We start from the raw sequence: 26,445 nt of genomic DNA, 5'->3' as shown, positions 1-26,445 counted from the left end.
TGCAGTTCAGGAGGTCATTAGCAGAAAGCAAGGGCCCAGATCTCTGCGGCTCCCAGCTGCGCTGAGCCCACCATAATCGGGCACAGGAGGTCCCACCCCACGCTGGGAGCATCCTCCACGCCGCTGGTGTGGCTGCTAAGGGGTATCAACCCCTGCAAGCGGTGAGAAGGGCCAAGCTGGGATGTGTGGCGTGGCTGAGCTTCTTCTGCAAGCGCCAAGCCCCAGCCTGTCTCAGAAGGCTCATGCACGGTGCGGTTCAGACCAGCTTTGATGGCACTGGTTTACACCAGCTGGGAAAACTGGTGGTCCAGCACCATGTACGACACAATGACGACACATCCCCATTGCACCTGAGAGATACAAGACCTGTCCCAACGCACACATGAACATCTCTGTGACGCAGTTTAGTGGCGGACTTGGTAATGTTAGGTTAACGGTTGGACTCGATGATCTTACGGGTCTTTTCCAACCTAAACGATTCTATGATTCTATGACCTGCTTTCCTACAGGACACAGGATTTTCCCTGGGCTCCCTTCTCAAGTCACAACCCTGGGAAACAACCGACTCCCGGCGTAACAACCCAAGAGCTGAAAACAGCCTCATCAACCAAGTTACATCACGTAATCTAGAAGAAGGAGCACCGTTTGGCACGGGGTGAAGTACAGGCATGCAGCCACACCTGGGGGCTGTTACAGTTCAGCAGAAGGGAAAAGTTGGCACTGGAAGTTTGGTGTGCGTCCCCAGATTTGTTTTGTTGTAACACCAACCTGGTCATCCTAAGGAGGAACCACCTGGCCAAAGCTCCCCTTTGAATTTACTGTCGAGAAGAATCAACAAATGACATCCAGGTTGCACAGGTCATTTGCACAACTCCTAAGCTGGATTTTAACAACGGTACAATTCTCAAAGACAATCTACAACCTAGAGGCACTCATACACAGCCTACAAGATGCCCACCAGCCTGCCTTCCCTTCCGCTCCTCCTCCCAAGAGCGCTGTTCATTTAAAATGGCTTACCCCCTTCTCTTCTGCATTTAATGGCTTTTGAACTTCAAAGAGAGGGGAGAGAACCCCATCGCTTCACCATGCAGTTAAATATTATGCAGCCACTTTACTGAAGAACACCTATAAAAGGCGCTGCTAAAATAACCTCCCGTTTGAACTCTTCCTGTAATATTTTTCAGAGAGCTCAGAATACGCTGCCCTTCTTCCCCCACAGCACTGAGGCACGTACTTCACTTTAACCAGGTACGTGCTCTTCTTGGAGTCGAAAGGACTCATCGCGTGCTTAAAACTATGCATTTGCCTGAAGCACCTAGCTGAATCCAGGCTTTTATATCTAGAAGTTGCACGGTATAAATTGGAAACATTATTCCTGGGTGAACATTATACACACGTTGGCAGATAAATTCCAAAATTATCTAAGAAATCAAGCTATTTATTTTTAATAGAACACGTCCAACTCCAGCAGACCACTTGGAAAATCTAAAATAAAATCGTGCACAATGTACTATATATGAATATGGATACCCCCCCACACACTATGTGCATGTCTCATGTATACAAAATAGCAAAGCAGAAATGCTCTAAACATAAACTGAGAATATATGAGATCAGATTTTAATTGTGGTTTTAATAACAGCAAACTGCGGGAGCTACCTGCTTATTATTAGTCTTGAAAAGCAACATGAAAATAATATTTTAACCTTTCATCTTTTACACGGTCTTTGGTAATAAAATTATCGCAGAGTCATCCAAGCACATAGCTGGTGTCAACTACTTAATATGCAGAATAAATTAAATGCCACTTACATATACCGAAGAAATACCCAGCTAATTTCATGCCGCTCCTTATGCTGGCGCAGCCACACAACAAACACGGTTAGCCCTGCGTCTCCTCTTCAAATTCTGCCCTTCTGCAAGAAAACAGTCCCATCCACCGCTCCACTAAACCACCCCTGTGCAAGGCCACCGTCACGCTACCCATCGCGCTGGAACGAGCTCCATCACACGTGCCGGGTCTTCGCAATTGCGAAACGCTGGGCATTCATTATGCTACGAGGAGACCAGGTCTCACTGACAACGCTTGAAGTATTGTGGAAAGACAGTAACAGAGATTTGGGAAGAGTGGGGGACCCGGCACACTTACCTACCATTAACCAAACCATGCTAATAATCCTACTGCATCTTTCCAAAGCAAAAGTCACCTTGATGAGATGAACACCCTTATCTCCATTTCAATCCAGCTTCATGTCTCCCGCTACCAGAAACGAACTCACTGGTGCTTCATCTGACCTGCTGTTGGTGAACAGCCCATGGAAGTCAACAGGACTCTTGATAACTGATTTATTCCCATCAGGTATTAAAATTCCCAATATTTCAATCAAACACAGGGAACGGCAGGAGGACTCTTTCCCAAATTACCACATTTTCTCCTCCTACTTAATGACATACCAGCAATAATCAATATAAAGAACATATAAACAGAGATGGAAAAAATGGAAAGTGCTGGACATCAAAAAACTTATCTGCCAAAAGTGTCTTTCACTACCTGCGGAATAAGGCTCCTGCTTCTCGCTGTGAATGAACTCTTTTCGTTCGTATTTGGCTCTGATCCACTGTTCCCGCAGCAGTCTGGAAAAAAAAAAAAAAAAATTACAGAGAAAGGAAACATGGTCCAAGATACACTAAGGAAGACTCTAGAATCATTAATTCTTCAATCAAAATAGAAGGGTGCTTTAAAAGTCTTTGAAAAATTGCATTGTACGGTCTGGAGCCAAGGGTTTCTTCTGTTTACTTTTGCACAACAATAAATCATTTCCTTGTACATCCGAACTTATTGGAAACTTTATTAATTAAATTTACAGACTTAGCAGAAGAGACCGTTCCCACCCACCCAATCATCCTCTGTGCAAAATTCCCTCAGTATACGAACGATTTTAAACCTAGTTTCCTCAGACTACGGTCTTCGCTAAATGGGATCAGTAAATGAAAAAAACAACAAACTGCAGACAAAAGAAAAAATCTTTGCCCCGAAGCTATCGATATGGAAGCAGAAATTGTGTATGCCTTGTGCAATGCACATGCACGATGGCCTTTCGGCAGTCAAAGCTGCAGAGATATTGTCTCCTCGTCACACATGGACAGCTATCAAAAAAATTGTGACATATCAGGTTAAAATTATACTCGTGACGACGAGGGGAAGCCCAGCCCAAGGATGGGTGACACTTGTGAGCTGGTGAAGGCAGAGCTTGCTGCAGGGTGTCACGCACCTCCCAAACTCGGAACAAGAGGAATTCAAGTGAAAGGTGACGTCTTCAAAACGAAAGGGACATAGGACAGTCATATCCGAGGCCCTAGCCAACCTTTCGGAAGGAACTGGGGTGAGAAAAGTGAAAAAGCCTCAGAAAGACCAGGAGAACATGGCTGGGTGAGGATGTGAAGGCTGAGCCCTGTGGAACACGGGACCCAAACACTGGAGGGTGGTGAGAACCCACCTTGCAGAGCTCTTCCAAACTCGCAGCCTGTACTGCTAAATCTAAGAAGCAAATCCATGATGCATGGCAGGAAACATGCCTATTATAAAGTCCTTTACTCTTCATGTTGAAAGTGATACCAGTGATTTATACACCAAGACCGTAACTTCCAAAAAAAGAAAAAAATACCCCAACGATTATAAATATTTTTTTGCTATTTCATTTTAGCATGAGTGCTGGAACTAGTAAAGTAGTTTAGATCTTGAATATGCTACAAATTGTTTCAAACCATTTTTAACTGCACTTAGTTCTTAATTGCCCTAGAACCTTAAATAGCCCAAGCAGGCAGCAATCACATGCAGAAGTAAAGGCATGTGTCATCCCAGCTTCACAGCAGACATTTCAAAGTGGCCCACACTGATGACAGTAAAAGATCCCCCGGCGCTGGGCACGCTCTGTAAAACCCATCACACTTCAACACATCAACTTCTCCGCCAATGAAAACTGTTGATATGCTTAATTACCTTTTCTTTTTTGCTGACTACGCAAATGTAACGCTATCTTTTCAGCAGACACATTCCAGAAACGCTTGAAGATAAGCATACTAACTTAGCTTATGAAAATTCATCTGCAGGTACAGCAACCACATTCATCAAATCTGTAAGACACTATTCAATGAGAACTGTGGCTGTAGTCGGTTTCCTGGCAGTAAAGGTGGAAATAATTACATATATTTTGTCCAACCCATTGTTTCATCCCCTTGGTTGCGGCACCAGCCTTCTCCCACGAGGTTCAGGGAGCACCATCGCTTCCCTGCACCCAAAACTCAACTGTGAGCTTCTGCCGTAGCAGAAATAATGCACCAACTCTGCCTTTCCCCCTTCTGTTCCTGTTTTCATGACTGATCTTTAGTTGTTACACACACATCTGCAAGTTTGACTGTGAACTCTGAAGATGAACACCCATCTCCCTTCTGCTGTCACCCTGTGCTACGCTCTGCTTTGGGTACAACCCATCTTCGGTTCATCTCAGGAGGTTCAGATGCACTTTGTAGAAGCGTGCAAGGGGGCTCCTCTGGGTTGAGCAGGATGCTCTTTCTGGATCTGATTGATATCCACGACACAGCAGCCTGCAAACGTAGAAGACTGATGACCCAAAAAGCAGCACTTAATTGTCTGTTTCTATACTTCTGCCGCTCATCAACAAAGCTACCAACATTTAATCATAAAATTGACACAAATACTTAAATGTGCTACCCTTCTTGCAATTTTTCCAGCCCGGCTGCTGCAGGCAGCTTGTTATCACCGTAGCGAAACTTGGACCTTTTCGACAAGACGATTAGGGATTTAACTAGAAGGAAGAAAACTCACACCACCCTCGGCTCCAGCTGACTTGAGTGGATTCAGCAGGAGCTGCAGCTGTTCTGAGTCTCTGAAAGTCAGCCTTCCAGTACGAATGTTTAAATACAGCATAAATTAAGGTTCATGTGCAGCAGTGGGAAAACACTCTTGCTGTATAATGCAGATAGTACAACAGATCCACTCCGCTGGTCTCACGCCTTAGGGAACACCGCTCTGCAGTGACTGATTTCCCATGACGCTGTCAACAGCGGTGGCTCGGTATCTCCACAGCTTTTGTGCAAGAGAGCGCAAATCGGCCACCTCGCCCGAAGGGGCATCCTGAGAAGCTGCAAAATGCTCCCGAAAACCTCTCCCAGCATTCGGGCCAGAACACGAGTGGCTCCGATGGCAAGTCCCACGGCAGACAGGACTCCAGCCGTGCCGCTTTCCCAGCTCACAGCAAGCACTTTCTGACAGCTCATACGTCCTTCCCCTTTCCTCACCATCACAAACCTAGGCTCTTTCAGCAATAATTTCCCAAAACCCAAGATACACCAAGAGCAGCCCACAGTTAGGACAACCCAGTAGCTGCAGCTTCTGCTCCAGTGGTTATTTACAGAAAGCAGAACAACTCCAGCAAAAGAAACTGAAACAAAACCCCAAAGAGGATGGCGAAGAGTCCACATCTTCCTTCAAAGCAACAGAGAAGTTGAGCGGGGACTTGACCACGCTCACTCTCATGGACTGGAGGCAATCCTGCCATAAAAAGCTGCTTTTAAGTCTGGCCTTATATCCTAGTTTCACTAGCACAGCTTGGATGAATTGAAACAGGAGCAGGAATTTGTCCTGGACTCTACGTGATCTGAGAGCAATTGGAGGGCAGGGACCATCCAGAGGTCCCTCAAGCCATACAGTCTTCTCCACCATTTTCAGTGACCTCAGATCTGATCTCCATTTCATTTTAAGTATGCCTTCAGGAGCCTTTTAAACATCTGTTGCTATGTTTTAGTTGAAACGTATTTTTCCTGGGGTGAATATGTACATAAATAACCCAGGGTGGACATCACATGCCCAATACAGGACCCTCCATCCCCCTTTGATTTCAACAGGATTTCTATGAACAGAAAGGACTGCAGCAACAGCCTCATGGCATTTTATTGCATTTCTGGTTATGGGATAATATAGCAAATACACCATTAGTGTTTGTTAGAAAAATGTAAGTGCATCATTCCTAAACCGCGGAGATGCACAGCTTTCGGGATCAACTCCAAGAGCTTTAACAGCCCACCTAAAGTCTGGCAGGCTGCTGGTTACAGGGAATGTGTCATTTTTTGGCAATTAGAACAGAAAGGTCTTTGTAATTATCAAGATAAAAACCTGGGAGCAAAGAAAAGAAAAAATAAAATAAAGATCTAAGGAAAAACCACATTTCCAACAGAATAAGGGAAAATTTGTCCCCCGAATGGAGTAGGACTGGGCTGCACTGGGGAGGCGGCAGGTTCAGAGGCCAATAAAGCACCACCAACACCAAGAGCTCCAAATCACATTTTAGGTACTTGTTTGCTTGCCTGACCACCCACGTGAAAACAAGCGCGCTCTGTCAAAGGGCCAGCAAGGAAGGCTGGAGAAGAAGCCAGTGGAGCAGTTTTATCTTGGTCCCACATACCCAAAACCTTTTACTTGCAGCAAAAAACACCACGGGAAAAGCTGTTCATGCAGTTTAATATCAAAGTGTGGCTGCATGGCTTCATGGCGCTCTGTGGAGGAGTGCTGGCCAGCCAAATTTATAGTCTCCAATTTATTGTCACCCAAGACCCTCAGCTGGGCTGGGTTTCCTAGGATGTACCACGTTGTACACACCACAGACCTTGTACGGCTGCTATGGCTTTTTGGAGATGTATGACAGTCACAAAGCCCCAGCCAGAGGTGAAAGTGGCCCACAAGACATCAAACACCATCCCTACCACCCTCTGACTGCATCTTTATGAGCCACCACCAAGTCCGACAAAGACAAAAGAAATTAATGTCATCCAGGAATGCCATTTCCAAAACCCAAATTTGTAGCTTCTGGAATTTGTCAGAGGTTTTTCCAGCAAAAAACAATCTGCTCTCCACAAGTACCTCCGTGGACACAGCTATGCCAAGTTTCTGTCAAACAACTGTTTTAATGAAATTTTAAGTCCAAGTCCAAATTTTTGCTCAGACTGCAAGGTGAGCCACTGCAGCGTAGACTAAAAGCCTGTCTAGCTTCACACTCTGCCTCCGCATTTTCTCCTACCTGGTAAATCCTCACTGTGAGGACTTGCTTTTAAATGGCTTTGTGGAGGCATGTGACAGCTGGGGGCTTCTTCCGGGCGCTCTGTGCATCGCCCCGGCTTGCAGAGCCCCAGGAGTGACGTGCCATCTACCCCCCCAAGACCAGTGGCCAGCAGCAAGCTTCTGGAGGAGAGCTAAAGGACAGGGGTTTTGGCTATCAAGGCATAAAAATCTTGTATGATGGACTTGAAGAAGTTAAACCTGAATTTGACTATGCAAAAATCGTAACATGCTCGATTAAAATGCTAACTGGTTCCTCTTTTATTTGGTTGTTTTACATTCACAGTCCAGCTCACCACAACGCTATTTTTCAGCATGTTTAAACACAGATTAAAAACACGTAGGAAACAGCCTGTGTCGGTACTATCTTAACCTTGTAGCAATTTCCTTTGGACATTAAAGGAATCAATATGAATTAACAGGCTTACGAGCTAACAACAAAGAGAAAGCGAACGACAAGCGGAGAAGACCCCACGGCCAGTTGGGACTGAAGGAGCAGGCAGAGCTCAGGCAGAGACTTCCCAAGGCCAAGTGCCCAGCGTGACACGCTTGGGAACGGATGAGCTTGGGATGCTCACGCTTGGGAACGGATGAGCAGCCACCCCAAACAGCCATGCTGCAGCACCTCGAGCTTTACGTCAAAGACATCAGGCACTTTTGAAAGCCAGGGATGTAAGATCTGAAGATCCTTATTCATAAGTAGGAGCCAGAGCAAAACACTCAACTTTACCCCTCTGGACATTAAGCATTAAAGAACTTTATAGATAAAGTACCAGCAAAAGGAGGAGACCAGGTGAGCAGTTTGCATCCTTGACCATCATTATGCCCTGTGTGTGGGAGGGGGCCAGACTGACCTTCAGAGACCAGGCTGAGGTGGTGGGCTTGGTAGTTCCTCTACCAAATGAACCAAACTAAGGAAAAAAATGCAGGGATTTACTAGGCAATTTTCTCTCTGTGCATTTTAATTGTACCACAATACAATAAGCCACTTTTGCTAATAACTGTTCTTCTGCAGACAACTATAGAGATGACTCCTCAATATGTGAGCCTTACTGGGTTACATCTTCTCTCTGACTGATGTCTCATCTCGTTCCAGATAAGACAACCACCCAGTACAACTCATGCCATTTCATTCTGCCCCATTTTTCCTACCAAGGTACTCAAATGTACTGGCAGTCAGTATATTTAAGTGTTCTGCATAAGGAACAGATGTAGCTCCCACTTATCCAAGCACGGAGAGAGAAGCAGAGCAATGCACTGCCGCTCATTCGCAGTTCCGCAGAACGATGCTCTGTGTTCCCAAATCAAGCAAAAAAAGGCAACAGAAACTGCCATCGAGGATTGGGCAGGGGCACGGATGTACTTCCAGTACTGCAAAAGCCCAGTAAGAGCTTCTCTCCATCTTCTTCTATCAGTTTTCAGCCAAGCATACAGCTCACCAAAGCCTTTTTCCTTTGCTTTTACTCAGAAGCGATGCTACACGTTGCCCACCAGCGACTCAAACCCCAGCCCCGTGCTTGCAGCGTATCTGCCCCAGAAAAGGCCGTTGCACAGCGCTCAGTCTGCTGCCGCGGTGTACAAAGCTGGGCTGCGACCGCTCGTGACCATCCAGAGAGGGGTTCTGTGGTTTAAGTTCCTCACCCAAGGCTTCTCTTGGAGCCAACGCCGCAGTGGTGTAGGAAATCCCAGCCTCAGGGACTCCCCAGGGTACAGAAGCTGGCTGCTCTGCTCGCTGCTCCTGATGCATGGGCCAAGTTGCTGGCAGACAGAAGATGAGAGGAGACAGCAGAAGGGGATTTTTTTTTTTTTTTTTTTTTTTTTTTTGGTTGGGTGGGTTTTTTTGCCTGCACACAGCTGGTAATTTTTTTCCTGGGCAATTCCAGAGCACCCCTCCAACTTCTGCAGCCTTCGCCAAGTGTCTGACAGAGCCAGGAAGCCACAACGGGGTTTCTGGAGGATGCAGAAGCCAGATGCAGCAGGCAAACACCATGTATTTTCCAAGCAAACGCAGCAAGGTAAGAAGAAAAAAGGACAAGCTGGTGCTGGACCACTTCCTCCCTCTTGTTCTGAGCTTTCCAATTCTTCAAGCAATCAAAATAGAGGGATTCCAGAAGAAGCATTTTAAAATGAAGAAGCTTCAAATGAAGGAACAGCCTGTCCTTATTACGGCTCATACATTAGCGTCCTGCCATGCCGAGTCTGAGGGCAGGTCCCACAAAGCATGCCCAGCCGCTGCAGCTGGCCGACACCGGCTGTCATAATTAGAAGCATCGAAACCCCTTGATGCTGCAGAACGCGGGTCGGCACGCAACGGCGTGGTGCCAGCGGTAACTGGAGGTGTCATCCATCGCGATGCTACCCAGGGCTGAGAGCTGGGAACAACTCATGCTGCTGCAGGGACCGGACTGCAGCGAGGCAGGGAGAAAGCTAAATATACATCCCTTTAAAAAGCAGCACTCCCCTGCTCTTCTTTAGCATGTATCTGTTGAAAGGCACAGAGAGCCTCTAACTACAGAAAGAAAAATACAACCTGGCACATCGCCCTCGAGACATTCCCAACACACGACGTACCCCCAGCTGTTTATACTGCAGCAGCGTCAGGAGATCGGTGACTGCAAGAGGTCACCTCTATCCCAATGCACCCTGCTGCCACGGCAGAGACCCAGCAGCGCCAGCCCGGAGAACACCTACATGAGCAGAGCTCCAGGCTTAGTTCAGAAATTGGGGCATCCAGGCTGAAAATTATCCCAGTGCAAAAGAGGCACAAGTTAGGAGCACAAAAGGGACAGAAACTGGCCCACAAGCAGCAGCTTGCGGGAAGACTAGCCTTGCCTCATCCTCCCAACCGAGGGGAAAAAAAACACCCCACAACAAAAAGAAACAAGAAAAAAAACCCGCTTAAACCCCTTCAATCCTGTTTCGCACAGATCAGAAGCCCATCCCCGTGCCTCTCCATCAGGCATCGGGAAGGGCTGCGGCTAGAGCGGCCGCCCCAGCGCCCGGCCGAGCGCCAGCACGGTCCCCGTGTGCTCGCAGGCAGCTTTGACGGGGCTGCGGCTGGAGCTCAGCCACCGCTCGGCAAAGCTCCCCGGAGCGCGACTGCACCGCAGGATGGAGGCAGAAAAATATTGTAGCGGCAAAGCCCGAGCTGCATTATCAAAGGAAGCCAAACCAACTGAGCACAGAACCAGCCACAGACGTTTCTGCCAGCCCGACAGCAGAAGAATGAAACTGCTTGTGGTCTCTAAGCTGCCCGAGCTGCAGGGCGAGCTTTTGCTACCCATCAGCCTGACCCGTGCAGGAAGAGCGGGGTGCGATTTGCACCCAGATCTGAGGACGCCCCAAGCTGCAGAGGGACCTGCCCCACCTCCAGCCGGGCTCCCCCAGCATGAGCTCTGCGGGCCCTTGGACAGGTATGGGGCACAGCAAAGACCCAGGACTCTGCTCCTGGGAAAGATCTAAACAACTTGGATATCAAATAGGCCCCTGCCCCGTAAGGGCTAAACAGCAGCTAGGGCTGGAGTGCAACATGGAATGGATGCTTCTCCATCCTTAGTGTTGTAAGTACACACAAGTCTCAGAACAGCACAGCCGACTGCTGGGATGTTGGAGCTCAGCAACACAAACGTGGTGGTGGATCCTCTCAGGACCACGACAGTTCACAAGAGCTGTCCGTTCCCCGAGGACGGCATCCGCCTCCCGGCTGCTGACAGAGCCAGCAACTCCCGCTTTGGGTAGTGCGGGGAGATGGTGGTGCTGCCCTTCTGCCTTGTATCAAAGAGATGCTAAGGAGAAGGCAAGGGAAATAAGCACGAATAACACTCTGCCAACAGACTTTTGGTTTCAACTGAATTCCAGGCAGAAGTAAGAGAGAAATTATCGGCAGTTTCCCTTTTGTAGATGCACCACCTTAGGAAGCGCTATCTATTGACACAGCAAGATGGCAAGAAGCAGTTGATGAAAAGGGATGACAAGGATGCTAGAGCCATCTGCAAGTGGCGTCACATACCCCACGGGGATGCTGGGACACGCATCATAAAACTCTGGCCACCAAATCCTGCAGTAAGAGGATACATCTGTCCCTGGGCTGCCAGCTCTGCGGGTCAGGGGAGAAAGAGGCAGGATTTTATGCATGGAGATGGATGGTAGAGCCTGCAGAAAAACAGGAAGCCTCACCTGGTTTAGGTGAACAGCAGTCCTGTTGGTGTGGACAGGCGGGAGCAGGCAGGTCTTGACCTTGACCGTCACAAGGGAAGTCCCCTCCATCTCCTCCAGGTTTGAGACATCATTTTTCCATGAGTCCTTATGAAATCGCAGCCCTGACTTTTCAGATCCCCATCCACCCAAGCACTTCTGAGTCCCCAGGAAACCCCACATGAAGTATCTTCCCCACCTTCCCTAAGCCAGGACCCAGGGATGATGCTTGAGGGCCAGTTCAAGGTAGGAGGAGAACCTGAAAGGTCCTAAACTCCTAACATGGTGCAACATATGAAGTTTTTTCCCCTCTCTCTGCCTTAGGAGAGACAAAAAAAATAAACAACAGCGTAGCCACGTTCAGCTCCATTTGCACCATCTCCTCCCCTGGACCTACGGGATCGCTCCAGCTGGGAGCATCTTCCCGGTGTCCTCTCCTTGAGCTCCCTCCCACAAAGGCAGAGGTGTTCCACCAGTAGGAAAGGTAAGAGGCTGGGGCTTTTTCTCCTTGAGAAAAATAATCCTAGCAAGATAATCATGACATACTCAGAGTGTGCCCCTCCACAACACACGGTAGCTTTGCCAATCCTGAAATCATTTCTGTACTTTTAGGAACTGTGGAAATCGCTGCCAGAAGCCATTTTAGATCAAAACCAAGATCTGGGAACACCGCATAAATGGATTTTATTGTCAGGCCAGGCAGTGCTGCTCACGCCTGGACCTTCCCAGATTTAGCATTTGAACATGGTCAAATGGTGGTGGATGCATCACCAAGATACTTCACAGGTCTTTTTTCTTTACTATAAATGGTTTTTTGCATGATGTAGGAAGACAATAACTCTTCCTAATAGCTATTCCCAGAAGATTAAAAATATAAAGTCACCTGAGGATGAACCCTTTGGCCCACCTTCAGTATTATTGCAGATTTGGGGAACACAGCAGAGCCTTCTACTCAAAGACTAGCATCTCACGCAGGGATCCCTACAAACCCTTCCAGTACTTCTGTTTTGGGCACCTCTTACGATGCTTGAATACATCATCCGGGTGCTCAGAGCCTCACACGCTGTTTTCACACCCCCATACCACACCTCCCTCTTCAACTAGTGACACCCGGTTAAAGCAGCAATATCGGGAGGGGTCTCGGGGACCGCTATTCACCAGTTTGCCAACACTAAAGTACTGGCTCTGGAAATCATGCCCTCCAGACCTTCTGTAAAGACTGGTTTCACAAAGATACAAAACCCCCTGGGTGCTCTGCAGGATTGGACCCCAAACACCAATTTCAGTTCATCTTCTTGCTCCCTAAACGGCGCAGCACGTTCTGGCCCTCAACCTCTCGGTCTACAAAGTCTACCCCAGCTTAGTCGGGAGGTTTACTCCACGCTGTGTGGGAGAGGATATCTTTTCACTCATCTTCACTGAGGATATTATTTGTCACTTAAGCAGAAAAAGAAAATCCACCATGTTGGCACTAAAGCCCAGTATTTTTGTATCACAAGTAACCTAGCATCTCATACAGCAGATAAGCAAGTTCTGTTTTGATGGAGAAGAACTATCTGAAAAAGCAGAGGAAATCAATGGGTAGAAATTGGCATTTTTGTAGCTTAAGAAACTTGGAAGAGTCTGGGGAACAGACAAACTATTGACTTCTCTGCATCATGTCAACTGTACTTATTAAATAAGATCCCACACGTAGTATAAACTCTACCATATGCGTGCAGAAGAACAAAGATTTTTCCGAGCCTTTTATACATGAAACCTCCTTTGTGGCTAAAAAAAAAATATCATGCTGAAACTAAAATATTAGAGGCTGCAGCTGCACAAACAAATAAATGGTGTTTACCAGCAAAGGTATTTACTTACTGACAGTCAAGAAACGTTGGCTTGTAATAAAACGGTGGCATTTTAGATTCGTATTTTGCTTTTGCTACATTGTTTCCATTCGAGGCCATAAACTGTGAAAAGAAGAGAAAAAAAAGAATTAAAAAAAAAAAAAAAAACCACCTTACCAGTATTTTCCCTTGTCCTCTTTGGTGTCTAGAGAGTAACAAAATCATTGGGACGCGGCCTCCGTTCACTGAGCTTTCCCCAGGACCGTGCACAGAAGGGATGCTGCAAAGGCTGCGCCGGCAAACCAGGGCTCAGAAATTAATAGTGATCATTATTGCCAGGGCTCCCCCAGCTTAATACGACGCTGGGGACAGGTCCGTGTCCCAGTCACGCGCGCGCGATCCCCGCGGGAGCAGGAGGCAGCAGGCGGTGGCATTTCCCACTCGCGGGCATGGGAATGGGACGGCTCCCAGGGAATCCGGCACAGAAATTAGATAAGCAGAGGGCAAAACCTGACGCTGACTTTAAGTCTCCACGTGTTACAGCTCCGGCAAGGTAATAGTCTCCGACAATATGGCCTTTGCTTTGGATCATATCACTTGTTCCAAAAGGATAATTTTATTTTTGCAAAGCCATGCCAGCAACCTCGGAAAGGCGCTTGAAGTATTAAATAAATAAATATTCTGTCTGCCCTGACAGCCCTCCTTTCTGTCTGATCTCGTATCTGAATGGCTAGTTGGGAACTCTGCAAACAAAACCACGTATTTCCCTATTCATAAATTTTATTTAATGAAAGTCACTTTATAAGTGTAAAAACCCCATTCTCTTCCAGGCAGCCATGCTAAATACGTTTTGTCTTGTATCAAATGCCAAGCATACAAGCATAACAAGCAGCTACGCTTTTTCTTTTTTTTTTTTTTCCCCACTAAGCATTTTTTTTCATTATTTCCATGGTTTTGAGCTTCTCGAGTTTACATATTCAATCTATTCTCAAAAAAAAAAATCAGGGAAGGGAAAACCCATGCAACACAAAGGCCTATTTTCCTCAGAAAACACATGACTCTATGAGCTGTGGCTTTCAGAAAAACCTCAAATCTACAACATACGAGATAAAGATCAACGACTGGTAGCGTTCTTCATGCCTTTAAAGACACCAACAGTCCAAGCCCGTAGGTTTCCTGGGCAGGCTTGCCTTTAGCACCATCACGCAAACCTAGGCAGGTATGTGGCGTACACAGAGAGAATTTACCCTGGGAGCGTTCGGTTCTTCAAGATGGGAGTTTAAGAGCCTTCCAGGCTAAGTGGAACAAAGCCAGAAAGAGCTGAGCTGGGCAGGGGTGGTAGACTAGAGGTTTAGCCTACCATCTAGTCTAGGCTAGGGGTAATGAGAGAAACAGAAGACAATTCATTTAAAATTAGTAATTTCCATACACTCTATTTCATTGACATTTTTACAGGGGTGGGGGAAACCCTCACAACCTCTTCATGAAATGGCTATTCCATTCTTCCATCAGCATCATGGACCTCATTCCCACATTCAGGAATTATCTAGACATGCTTTCTGAAATCCCGTTTGTTGTGGCATCTCCAGAGAGGACTCTGTTTTACAACTTGGCCGGTAAAATGCAGCAACCCAAACTCACTGGTACTTCCCGTCTCAGATGCACCTACCTCCACTTGAGCATCATCCCAGTCGTCCAGACGGACCGACTTCACTTTGCTGACTTGTGGGATATTGCGATGGATTCCTGAACAATTCAAGCAGATGAAGATTCCTAGGCTGTGGGATGCCCAGTCTGGGTCTGAAAGCAAAAAGGAAAGAGAGAATTGCACTTGACTGGTCTATCGGATTCAGCGCAGGAGGAAGGAGGGACGGGGCAGGACAGGGTACATGGCAGGGGAGTTCAGGAGTCACCAGGTCCAAGTTCCCTGATTTTAAAGGCATCAAATAAATATACAAGCAAAACAGATCTATGTGCAGGTTTATACTGATAGTAATACAAATTAAACTAACAACAGATTTGCAGTCTCAAGTACAGCTGTTATGCACAAAAAACCCAATATACAGACAACTGCACACACCCGAGACCTCCAAAACTCACTCCACGCTCACACGAAGAGAAGAGGTGAATGTCCACCCTCCACCAGCAAATCCCACCCAAGCACAGTGTGGAACAGAAATCGCACAATTAAAACAAACAGCTCAGGGAAACCTCTATGCTGCTCCCTCGCCTTGCTATTTTTTATTTTATTTTATTCATTTTTTACAGTGGAGAGAGACCTTCCTCCCGCAGCCACGGCTGCCCAGCAGCACAGCTCTCCATGCCAGGAGGTTTCCAGCCCCTGCCTTAACGGAGAAACGCCGCCAGCAGCAGCTCTGTACTTTCTCTGAGCAAAACCACGCGCTGTTTACAGCCCCGAGCTGACGTCTCACACAAAGCACTTTCAACAGAAGTCCCTTGCCTCCAGATTCCTCCTCGGGAGAGGCACCGCCTGAAGCACGGGGAGATGGAGAGGAACCGGAGGAGGGCAGGGGCCGTGGGCAGGACACATCCACCAGTGTCCCTGCCGCTGCCTCGCTAATAAAGCCAATACAGGGATCTTTGTTTGAACTCCGACTAGCAAATGTCAGCGCCTGCTATTCCAGCTGCGCCCCAGCAGAAAGAGCTTCCTTGCAAGTCACCGTGTCAGCCACTAAATCCTCCGCTTCCCCCCGACGGAGGTCCCCTCGCCCCATCCTCCCCCAAACCCGCGTGGGTGGGAGCCCCCAGCCATCACATCGCATCAGGCTGCCGAGGGGTAAGGGCAGGTCTTCCCTTCTCGGCAACTGTCGTAATTTGTTTATTCCCCCGCAGTAATTACACTAAACACTTGCTCCTCGCAGCGCAGCAATTATTTATAAAAAGCGAGGGAACGTGCTTTCTCCTCCTTATACATATTTAACGGTCTGGCTATGTCAGTGCAGCGGGAGCAGGCTGGCGTGGGGCAACGCAGCTCCGCCGCGCGGGGTATCGAGGTCTGCAACCGGCCCCTGCCCGCGGGGACGGCCACCAACCTCCCCCAGCACGCCCTAGAGAAGATTAATTGGGTTCCCCAGCAGCGGTTGCGTTCAAATATAATCATAAGCAAAATGAGCAGCTTCATTGGATGCGGCTGGGTGCCCACCCAGGAGAGGGGAGCAAATTCCCAAGCTGTTGCAAGTCCCATCAGCCGCAGCTCCCTTGGCACTGGGCTGGGACCAGCAGCTGCAAATAAAGGTGTATTTTTTTCTGTTTCACATGATCTCCCATCCTCACGCGAGACCCTGACGACCACAGCTCAGGCCTGGCAAACATAAAACCAGGCGAGTCGATCTAAGTGCACCAGAGCAGCAACCGAGTGCTGCCCACATCCAGCAACGGCAGTGAGGGCGCAGGGTGCTCTGCCCCATCAGCCCCAATCCCTGCACCTCCCGCGACGGCCGGGTGACCCAGCTTCACATCTCACCCGAGGTCAGGCACCCCCCCACTTATTCTGACCGCAAAGATTGCCACCAGTTGTTGGGTTATAGGTTGGAAACAAGAATCAAGAGTTTTGCACGTTCACGCACGTTTCTGTGCTTCACCTCCTCGTGCTGTCCTCTCCCGTCTCCAAACACGTGGCTGCAATCAAGGGCTGGGATCTGCCAAACTTCCTACCACAAAAATAGTCCAAGGTGGAGCACTGCGGCCCAGGACCGTGGGACCACACGATGAAAGTCAGGCAAGGTGAAAGCCTCAGGGTGTCTTGTTGAAAAACCTATCTCTGACTTCCACGCAGAGGATGAGGCATGGAGAAAGGTGAGAGGGTCTGGAGGAAAGGGTGGCCACAGAGCAGCAGTAAGGAAGAGGAAGCCACGGCAGTGAAGTTTGGAGTCAGGGGCTACCATGGCCACTGGTTCCCTGCGCTCAGCGCAGCCGCTCCGTGATAACCGTGCTTCAAGCCCTCCTGGAGTAACGAGATCAGATCGAAGCAGTGCCTGACGCAGGGAAATGGGTATCAAAGTACACGCTGGCCTCCACAGGTTTTATCGGGAGCCCCAACGTTTGTTTTAAGTTAACAGAGTTATCTTAGGCACACAGGTGGATTTCTTCATATTGTCTGCAACTTCCTTCAGGTTTCTAAACCCTGGGAAGAAGTAACTCCTCCGCCACCCGCACTGCTGTGTGCAACACGACCAGGAAATGTCACACCTTCCTCCAGCCAGGGATGAGGACATATCTGAGTGGAGGAACATCATGCAAGAAGATCATCAGGCTCAGACAGAGGAGACCCCAGCTCCAGTGAACACTGAGCCAACTCGTACCCAAGCCATCTCTTCTCAACGTGGGTAAACAGCACCTCGAGCAATGGGCTTCCACCACAACTGCAGCTTTAAAGCATTCTCCTGGCATCAACAGTATTTTCTTTAGACCAGACTCTTAAACATGCATCCCCCCTGCTCCACACAATGTCGAGCCAGGTCTAATTCAGAAAGCAGAAGCTGGGCTATATGCAGGAGCACACGCGCACAGTTTCCATAAGATGAAAGCACTTCAGAGAAGCAGACGGAGATGACAGGGTCAGTGGTGACCCAACCCTTGGAAGGGATGACCTCAGCTTGTTCAGTAAAACCAGACCTGCTAGCTCTCTCTTCCTGATCACCTTCCTTTCAGCGTTTCCTCCTTTGCCTAGACCCAAGGTCCATGTCCATCCAACACCAACAGCATCCCACGCAGCAAACTTCCAGGAGCAGCGTGATGGAGTTGTACACCTCACTCGACTCACCAGACCCGTACCAGCAGTTTGCATTGCTGCCGTATATTAATAGCAACTTCCCCTTCATTGCTCTTCTGGTTTTAAAAATGCATCTCGCAAATCCAAAATCATGCGGCAAGGGGGGATGTAAGAGTTGTAGATGCTTGGCTGGTTGCGTGCTGCTTTCTCCTGTGACAGTCGCAGCCCAGAACTACACAAATTTGGCAACTGTTTTTAGTGCCAAAAGGAACACCAGGGAGGAGGAGAGTTCAAAGGCCGCAGGAGCTGAGTTAGTTCCATCCAAAAAAATTGCTAAATCCCCCAGATTTAGCAAAAACTAGCAAAATCCCTCAGAACCAACTGATCTTCCAGGGGAAGGCTCTCTGAAATGTCACTCTTACAATAATTTATTAGAGATTTCTCGTGGCTCTTGCTCTCCTGGCTGAGAAAGCAAGCCAGCCTGGGACTTTCCTGGACTGGAGTTGAAAGCCAAAAGGAATATCTAAGCATCGTCTGAACAAGCCAGAGGGTTACGGACCCACGTGAGCCCCCAGGCTAGTGCAACCCTGTGACGCCCCGTGCCACCGCTCTGCCCGTGGGCAGGAAGGAGGAGGGTGGAGGATTCCCTGACTACATCTTCTGGAGGGCTCTGCCAACGCCGCTTCCCCTTCTCACCCCCTCCGTGCAGTTGTGACACCATTTTCGAAGAAACCTAGCTACAAGACCTCTACGCCCACACATCTTCTCCAGGAACTGGTGACAGATCCCCAGGCAGATGGCCGTCGGCCAGGGAAAGCGCCCACTTTCTGCAGGGATGCCTTTCCAAAGACCTGTGGTAAGGCTTGGGGCTATCGGTGGCTACGGAGCTCCCCGGACACATCACAGCCTCTCTCCCTCCGTTTCTGCTCTCCAGCATGAACAATGTGAAAGATTCACAGCTCAGGAACATGGCAGATAACGCCAGCAATCTCCAACCTCGGCATAATCACAGACTCCAACTCTTCAACTGACTGCGCTTTGAGATAAGACAACATCTTATCAAGCACACAAATAAATTCACATAAGCATATTCACAGGAGACAAGTGAGTTTTGGGGCAGCACCATCAGTTTGGTGAACCAGCGTGCCCAGGCTGTATGGCTGGCGAGCCGAGGTCTCCATAGCTAGGTGAAGTCCACCTTGCTGCTAGACACTTCGACAGCTGGAGCACGTTCTCCATGTTGGACATCTGGGGAGCTCAGTAATTTTATTTAAGCCATTTTATCTGGGCAGGGCCCAAAAAAGCGCACTGAAATGGCAATATATCATAATCTGGGCCTTTTTTGGGCACTGCCCAAAAAAGATGATTTCTTTCTAAGCCTCCAGAGTTTCAAGCAAACAGCAGCGAAGCCTAACAAAAACTCTCCAGCATGCCTAAGTTCCACACAAATGACTTTATTCCATTATGTCAAGCCAAAAGGAATAAAGACTAACAAGGAGCAAGGGGAATATTAAACCAAATACACTGCTGTACGTGCAGAAATTCTCTTATCCTTCAGCATCATTGCTCCGGAACAACCGATGCTCTAGAAGACTTTCACCGCCCAACGTGGCAGAGATTTCTAGTCACTAATAAACAGATTATAATGACTTTCAAAGTAAAAACTTGATGCAACGTCATTTTAAACATTAAATAAACAAAGATAAACTAAAGTCAGGAGAAGGGCGCTGGGGTGGTATTTTCCCATCTCATTCATGTGAAAGGGAAGGCACAGCCAGAGATTAGAGAAGCATCCAAAGCAAAATTAAACCACTTGGGAAACACAGCTAAATTCAGAGATTAACTTCCCCGCTCAGCCCCTTTTGCCACCACAAGCCCCAGGAAAACCCAGTGCCGAGAACAATGAACTCTGCAGCTTGAGCCCAACGCGTAAGAACAGCCCATGGAGGGAAAAACAAAGGCTGGACCCAGAAAAATAATAAACAAGACAAATCAACATAAGGCATAGGACAATTTATACAAACCGAAGAGAGATAAGAAAAGACTGTAAGTGGAACGGCAGTGGATTTATTTATTTTTTTTAGTAAATAATATTTCCTGTATCCAGAATATAAACATAGGGTTCCGGTTTGAAAACCCCTAGATGCCATCAACCCAAGTAAAATCACGTGCAGCAGAGCAGTAGCAGGCTCAAAGCGGGCACAAGACAAGAGCAAGAACTCAGAGTCCCAAAACTTACTCGGATGCCCCCGCTCCACCTTTTGCCTTAAACCAGAGTTATCGCTATATATGTAGCACACTATATTGCTGACCAAGACAAATATCTGCGAGAACGTGGCCAATGCCCAGCCCCATCCCGCTAACACATCCTCCAGCACACAAACCCCCACCTGACCCCTAATTAGCTGCCTGGCTGCATCCCCGCCACCCCAGCTGGGTGGGAGCCAGTGTTTTGTTGGGATGGAGATTCAACAGATTTTTCTGATCTCTCCCCCCTGTTTGAGGTGATAAAAACTAATTAGAGGTGAGAGGAGGAACCTCGCAAAACCTTTTGTACCCTGCACTAGAAAGGAAACTCATGCCCTAGGATGCGGGATATAATCAGGGGGATTTTAGTGCAATCAACACAAGCAAAAAGCCCTTTCTGCTCGCGGCTCAGCTGCTGCGGATTTCCTAAATGCCCCAGCCAGAACCTGGTGTGCAGCGCTGAAGTTCTGTTGCTATTTACTTTGGGGAAAGATTAGGAGGTTAATAAACAGCACTTGGTCATGCATTTTAAAAATAACAATAAAAGACATTAAAACTGAAGCCAAACAGCCTCCCACCAACAGTCCTCTCTAAGTAGGAAAATTTTTCAGTGAAGGCACTAAATTTGCCAAGGGCTTTTTATTCAGCTGGCAGGTCTCAGCAGCCCCCTCTGCTCGCTGTCTGCAGCCCACGGCTGTGCTGCAACCCAGGCATCAGGACCAGACAGAAAACACCGTCACATTAAACCTCCTTTGTTTCAAAAAGTCCTTTTCCCTGCAGAAAGCAGCATCTAACTAAACACGACTGCTATGGGATTATTTTTTTTTTTTTTTTCCCCTTCTTACCGCTCCACTCTGCTTATGCCTAGAGAGAAGGGCTGGCAAATTCCTAGGGAAAAAAAAATAACAATATTTAAGTGAGAGGACAATGGAGGTGCGGGAACAAGTTTCTACTTTTAGCATGAAAACGAAAAGCCCGTTTCACGCCATTAGAGCAGCGAGGCTCTGGAACAGCTTTCCAGTGGGAGGTAGTGGGGGCAAGAGAGAGAACTAGCTGCAAAGCAGAGCCCCATCGCTCCGCGGAGGGGATGGGGAGACGTCGCTGTCGATGACAGCACGAGGCAGGACCTGATAACTCAGTTGTCTTCCCAGTCGGTGTTTTTAGGACCAGCGGTTGGATAGGGGAAGGAGAGGGGTGAGATCGAATGCTTTCAGTGCCCTCCCTTACCCTCAGCAAATCACGCAATCCCCAGCAGTCGTGTTTCCCTCTAATCACCACCCACGCTTCATGAAATCAGGGGAATGGAAAAGCTTCACCTGCTTTAGAAATAAGAGGATGCTGGGCCTGCAGGAAAGGTGTTTACAACCACCTCAGCCCTATACCACCCACCCTCAGGCTTTTACACGTAGCGTTACACCAAAACGCCAAACCTGCTCGGCTTTGCAGCACAAAGCTCTGGCCCCAGACTGCCCTCCATCCCGCATCACCTCTGAGCCTCGGGCGCAGAGACCCCTGTTACCCAGGGTCCGCGTCCCAGTAAGCCCTCCCAGATAAGAGAGATGAAAACGATAAAAACAAGCTGCATAAACTGCTGCCGGCGGGTTTAAACCGCAGGATGACTTTGACGGGCTTTGCACTTCTGTCTTCAGAGCCTCGCTATCCTCCTACAACGTAAAATGATTCTCGCTCCGTGGAAACACAAGCCTAAGTCATAGAAAAATGGAGTAAAGAGAGAAATACTCAAGGTCTTGTTATGCCCTGAGATAACCATCCGTCTCATGATGTGAGGAAAGATTGCCTGAGACAAAGAATCATTTAGGGGAAAAAAAAAAAAAAAAAAAAAGGCTGAACTGCCACATTAGTCTTGAAGAAAAAAAGATTATTCTAATACATTGAGAGCCATTACACACCAGCAATTCAGCAAGATTGCTCAGTTTGCACTTAAGACTGCATTTACCATGCTGTCTTCACTGTGAAAATACATCTTTAAACCCAACAAAACAAACACACTGCAAACCAACATCTAGGACCCTGACTCCAACACAGAAGGCACTCGATGCCCCAGATAACAAATTTATTACAGCGGCTCCTGCCCCACAATGCAGTCTCAAAGATGTAGCAAATGCAATCCCATTATTCATTACAGACGGATGACATTTTTGCAACTGAAACATTTTTTTATTCAAAAAAACATTTCATTGAAAATTAAGGTTTTGTAAAGGTACAATTAATAAAAACCTAACTAGAAGCCTTAAAAAAACTAAAAAACCTACAAATGAAAAATGTAACCTCTCAGGTTTTTTTTCCACTCTGATTTTCAGTTTCTACTTTAGCATCCTCCCTGCATTCCCAGCTGCCGTGGCCAGGGCCACCATAAGCCTGTTCTCCTTACCTGAGACGTGCCCTCAAAATCTGGGAGGGATTTTTTGGAAACTCTGCTTTTGCACGAGAGATTTTTCTGCCAGACGTACACGCCGGTCCTGGGAAGACACAGATCTGACCCTCTGAGCATCACCTTCAACACCACGTTCCACCTAGCTGCAAGCCCACAAACCAGGGGAACACGCATCTCGAATCTAGCAGCCTCGCTTGTAAGACTTGGCCACTTAAATAATCCTCAATCACGATTAAGTGCCAAATTCTGGCCCAGACCCAGGCAATCAGCAGGTTTTGCCTAGATCTCCCCACGGAGATGGAACAACCCCGCAGGGGACAAAGTTACTTACACAGCCCAGGAGGAAAAGCACTGCTTTCCCTGATACTCCCTGTCCAGCCAGGGATTTGATTTTTTGCATGGTCACAGCTTAGCCACAACGATGCCAAGCTGCGAGCTGTTTTATATCAGGCACCTAGGCTTTCGTTACATGAGCATGTATTACCTGAGACAAGCCGCTACTCCAGGGCTACGGCTACTGAGCCTCACCCAAATGCCAAAAGGGTAACAAAAGAAAACAACCGGTTTTGACAGCAGGGAAGAAAAAAAAACCCCAAAACTTTCACTGACTGGCTGATTTCTGAAACAAATATTTCCAAGAGCAAAAGAAAACACAGTGAGCTTCCAAATACACAAATTAAAGGGACTAGCAGAGATTTTTCTCCTGTTACATTTCTGACCCATCCTATTCTTTGTTACCAGTATCCCTGAGCTAAATGGCTACCTCTTACCACTGATCCTGTATTAACTGGGGATTTCAGGGAAGGGAACACACCCACCTGAGAAGCAGCAATAATTAATCAGGGATCCTGACCTCTCGCTTCCCCCCCCAGCCGTACCAGTGTGACAACACAGACATGTGGGAAAGCCCAAGTACACCCTGCTTTCCTTGTCTTCTCTTCATTCCCCTCCTCCCTCTTCTTTTGCTCTCACTTTATTTTCTCTGCTTTGGCACTTTTCCAGCATCTAGCTGTCCACCTAGTTCCAGCTCCCACCTTCATCTTTCTGTGCATCCCACTTCTCAGCAAACAACATACTTGCGCCCCGTTCTGGAGGCTCTCTGGACACCTATCCCACGTTATCTCATACCCAGAAAGATCTGGCCTGCCACACCTGCCCAGGATGAGTAACAGAATTCAGCCTGGATATTTTATATATTATCTACAAACACAATGTTATATGACTTAACCTATGTTAAGTAGCCCAGGGCGTCTCAGGTTTATCGTCACTCCCAGGCAGACGAGCACATAACAGCACCACGAGCAGCTCTTGCTTGCTAAAGAACCCGAAGCAAAGCGATCGCTAAAGAAATTGGGTTGATGAACAGAGATCCAGTCCCAGTTCAGAAGAGAGGCTGAATGGTATTAATATAGCACAGCTCGTGTTACAAAAGACACTGGCCCATATTCTCCTCTCCGAGTTTCAGATTCACTAAGACACCTTTGCACCTTTGCAAATGTCACCAAAAGCAAAATATGGTTTTGTTGGTTTACAAACCCATTTGGAGACTTTAACAACAACCCTCTTTCCCTGCCGTGAGCTATTGTACTGGCCTACACCTTTATCTCCTTCCTGCCGATGCTGAGAAACTTCCCATTTTGCAGAGGGGTTTTGTATTACACACAGAACGAGGGAGAATTACCCCATTGATCTGAACGGCCCAAGCTTGTGAAGTCTTCTCCAGGAAGGAATAACCTAGACAGACACCTCTTCGGTGAGCCCAACCTGTGCTCAGCAAGATACCCAGAAGGTGGGTTGGTAGAGTTAGCCAGCAATGACAGCCAGCAGATGGGTGGGAGCAGAGCAGCGCAGCGCTGCAAAGCACTTCCCACTATGCAGAAAGTTCTTTGTCCTTTCCAGCCAGGTACCGAGGGACACAACGCATCATAAAGTGAACTGCAGTGTCCTGAAATGTAGATTAGGGACATAAAACCATCGGTAATGGTACGGGCTGGATGGTGGTATCCAATAGATCTCAAAATCCTAAATAACTCAATAGCTGGAAAAATAAGGTTCAGCTGAAGTGCCGGGTTTTCTTTAACCCACAGAATGACAGAGGCTGAAAGGACATCCTTTCTCTACATCTCCTCAGACCCATCCGGCCTCAGCTAACAGTAGGTGTTTCTATATGGCGATTTATTTTTTTTTAAAGGGAAAGTTACTTGCTACACAATTTTCTAAGATTCTTCTCAACGGCAGGTCCCACCACACTACACAGACCCCGCTCGGCAAGAGCAAAGGCTTTCCTACCCTCACCCCAGCCCCAACACTTCACCATCCAAAGGGCGAGGAAGATGCCCAAGCTCAGATTTTTCTCCCCCCTGCTCACGAAGAGGACGGTGGACATTTCGCCCCGTCCTCTGCGCGGCGTTAAGCGACGCACAAGGCAGGCGCCCATCGATGGCATGCTGGTCAAAGGTTGGTGGGCAGGATGCCCACGGCAATGCCTCTGGTTCCCCCCATCTGTTCCCTCACTGATAGGGCAGGAGCAGCGACAAAAGCCAGCCTGTTCGCGAGGGGACACGGAGCCCCAGTCGCCTCCAGCGGCTCCGGGCACCTCCCCGGGCAGAGCCCCCGGCCGCCCGCTCGCCGCCGGGTTAACGACACCCGGGCTGCAGTGCAGACCGCGGGGACCCGCCGGGGATGACATCAGCGCTGCCAGGGCCGGGCGAGAAGCTGGCCTGGGGTGGGGGGGGGGTAACTCGGCCGGGGCTGCTCCGCGGGTATCGCGACAGCGCATCCCCATCCCTCCACCCTGCCCCGGAGCATCCCCCGCTGCATCCCCCCCCCCGGGGGCGGGGGGGAATCGGGCACCCCCTCGGCGGGGCGCAACCCCCACTGTTCCTGGAGAGGGCAGAGCCCCCCGGCCGAGCCGGGCCGAGCCGGGCCGAGCCGTGCGGTGCCGTGCGGGCAGGTGCCGGCCACCGCCCGCGCCCCCCGCCTCGCCCTGCCCTTACCCGGGGCGGCGCAGTCGGCGCACGCCGCGTTGCCCGGCCGCTGGAGCAGCTCCACCAGCGCCTTCCTGCTCCTCTCCTTCGCCATGGGGGCGGCGGGCAGGCGGGCGGGCAGGCAGGCAGGCGGTGCGGGGCTCCGCTCGGCTCCGCCGCGGCTAGGCGAGCTTCATGGCGCGGGGCGGGGGGCGCTGGCGAGGCGGGCGGCGTGCCCGGGCTGCTCCATGCGGCCCCGCTCGCCCCGCGCAAGGTGAACGCCTCGGGCGGGCCGCGCCGCCGCCGGGAGGGGACGCGCCGGGGCGGTTTCTGCCCTGGACGCCTCCTCAACCCCGCCGCTGCAGCTGGTGCCGGAGCTGGAGCCGCCCGCCCGGGCACGACGCCGGTTCCGCCTTCCGCCGGGCCCGGGGGGCTGACGGCTCCCTGCGCCGCTCGCCCGCGACCTCCAGCGGCCGCTCGTCGTCGGGGCGCCCCGTCCCCGTGGGGGGGTCCCCGATCACCGGGGGGGGGGGGGGGGGTCCCCGACCATCAGGGCATCCCACCGCCCCGGGTGTCCCCATCCCACCCGGGTGTCCCTTCCCAGGTTTAACGTGGGGTGCCCGTGCCGCGCCCTGGCCTCGCTGCCCGGTGAGGGGGTGTTCGCACCCACGGGGTGGGGGCCGGGAGTCTTCACCTCGGGGAGGTTGCGGCTCGCAGCACCCCAGCCCTCGCTGGAGGGGGCCTCGTTGCTCACGCACCTTGGCAGGTTAATGAGTAGTTCATGGGGCACCTCTTTAACATCAGCATCTTTTGGGGTTTAAACGTTTCACCGGTTCCCACCTGTGCTCCGAAATGTCCCTGCTTCAACCACTGTCCTTCCGAGCACACATTACCACTCCTTCCGTGTCTGCATCTTGGCAGGATTGATGTCCAAGCACCTTCCCATG

General features: G+C 49.3%; 1 protein-coding gene across 1 annotated transcript in view; it reads right to left on the bottom strand.

Moving 5' to 3' along the window:
• ADAP1 (ArfGAP with dual PH domains 1) overlaps positions 1-25,931 on the bottom strand; it is a 62,788-nt gene extending 36,857 nt beyond the window's left edge. Inside the window, exons 1-4 of the mRNA XM_075767684.1 lie at positions 25,529-25,931; positions 14,828-14,958; positions 13,190-13,281; positions 2,552-2,634 (exon numbers count right to left, since the gene is read on the bottom strand). Of these exons, the coding sequence (XP_075623799.1) occupies positions 2,552-2,634; positions 13,190-13,281; positions 14,828-14,958; positions 25,529-25,613 (391 nt within the window). The 5' untranslated portion in view covers positions 25,614-25,931. The remainder of the gene's footprint in view (positions 1-2,551; positions 2,635-13,189; positions 13,282-14,827; positions 14,959-25,528) is intronic.
• Between the last annotated feature and the right edge of the window lie 514 nt (positions 25,932-26,445).

The sequence above is a fragment of the Balearica regulorum genome, chromosome 15 (genome assembly GCF_011004875.1).
Source record: "Balearica regulorum gibbericeps isolate bBalReg1 chromosome 15, bBalReg1.pri, whole genome shotgun sequence".
Lineage (NCBI taxonomy): Eukaryota > Metazoa > Chordata > Aves > Gruiformes > Gruidae > Balearica > Balearica regulorum.
The sequence above is the reverse complement of the archived record's forward strand: the minus strand, read 5'-3'. Positions and strand labels throughout refer to the sequence as shown.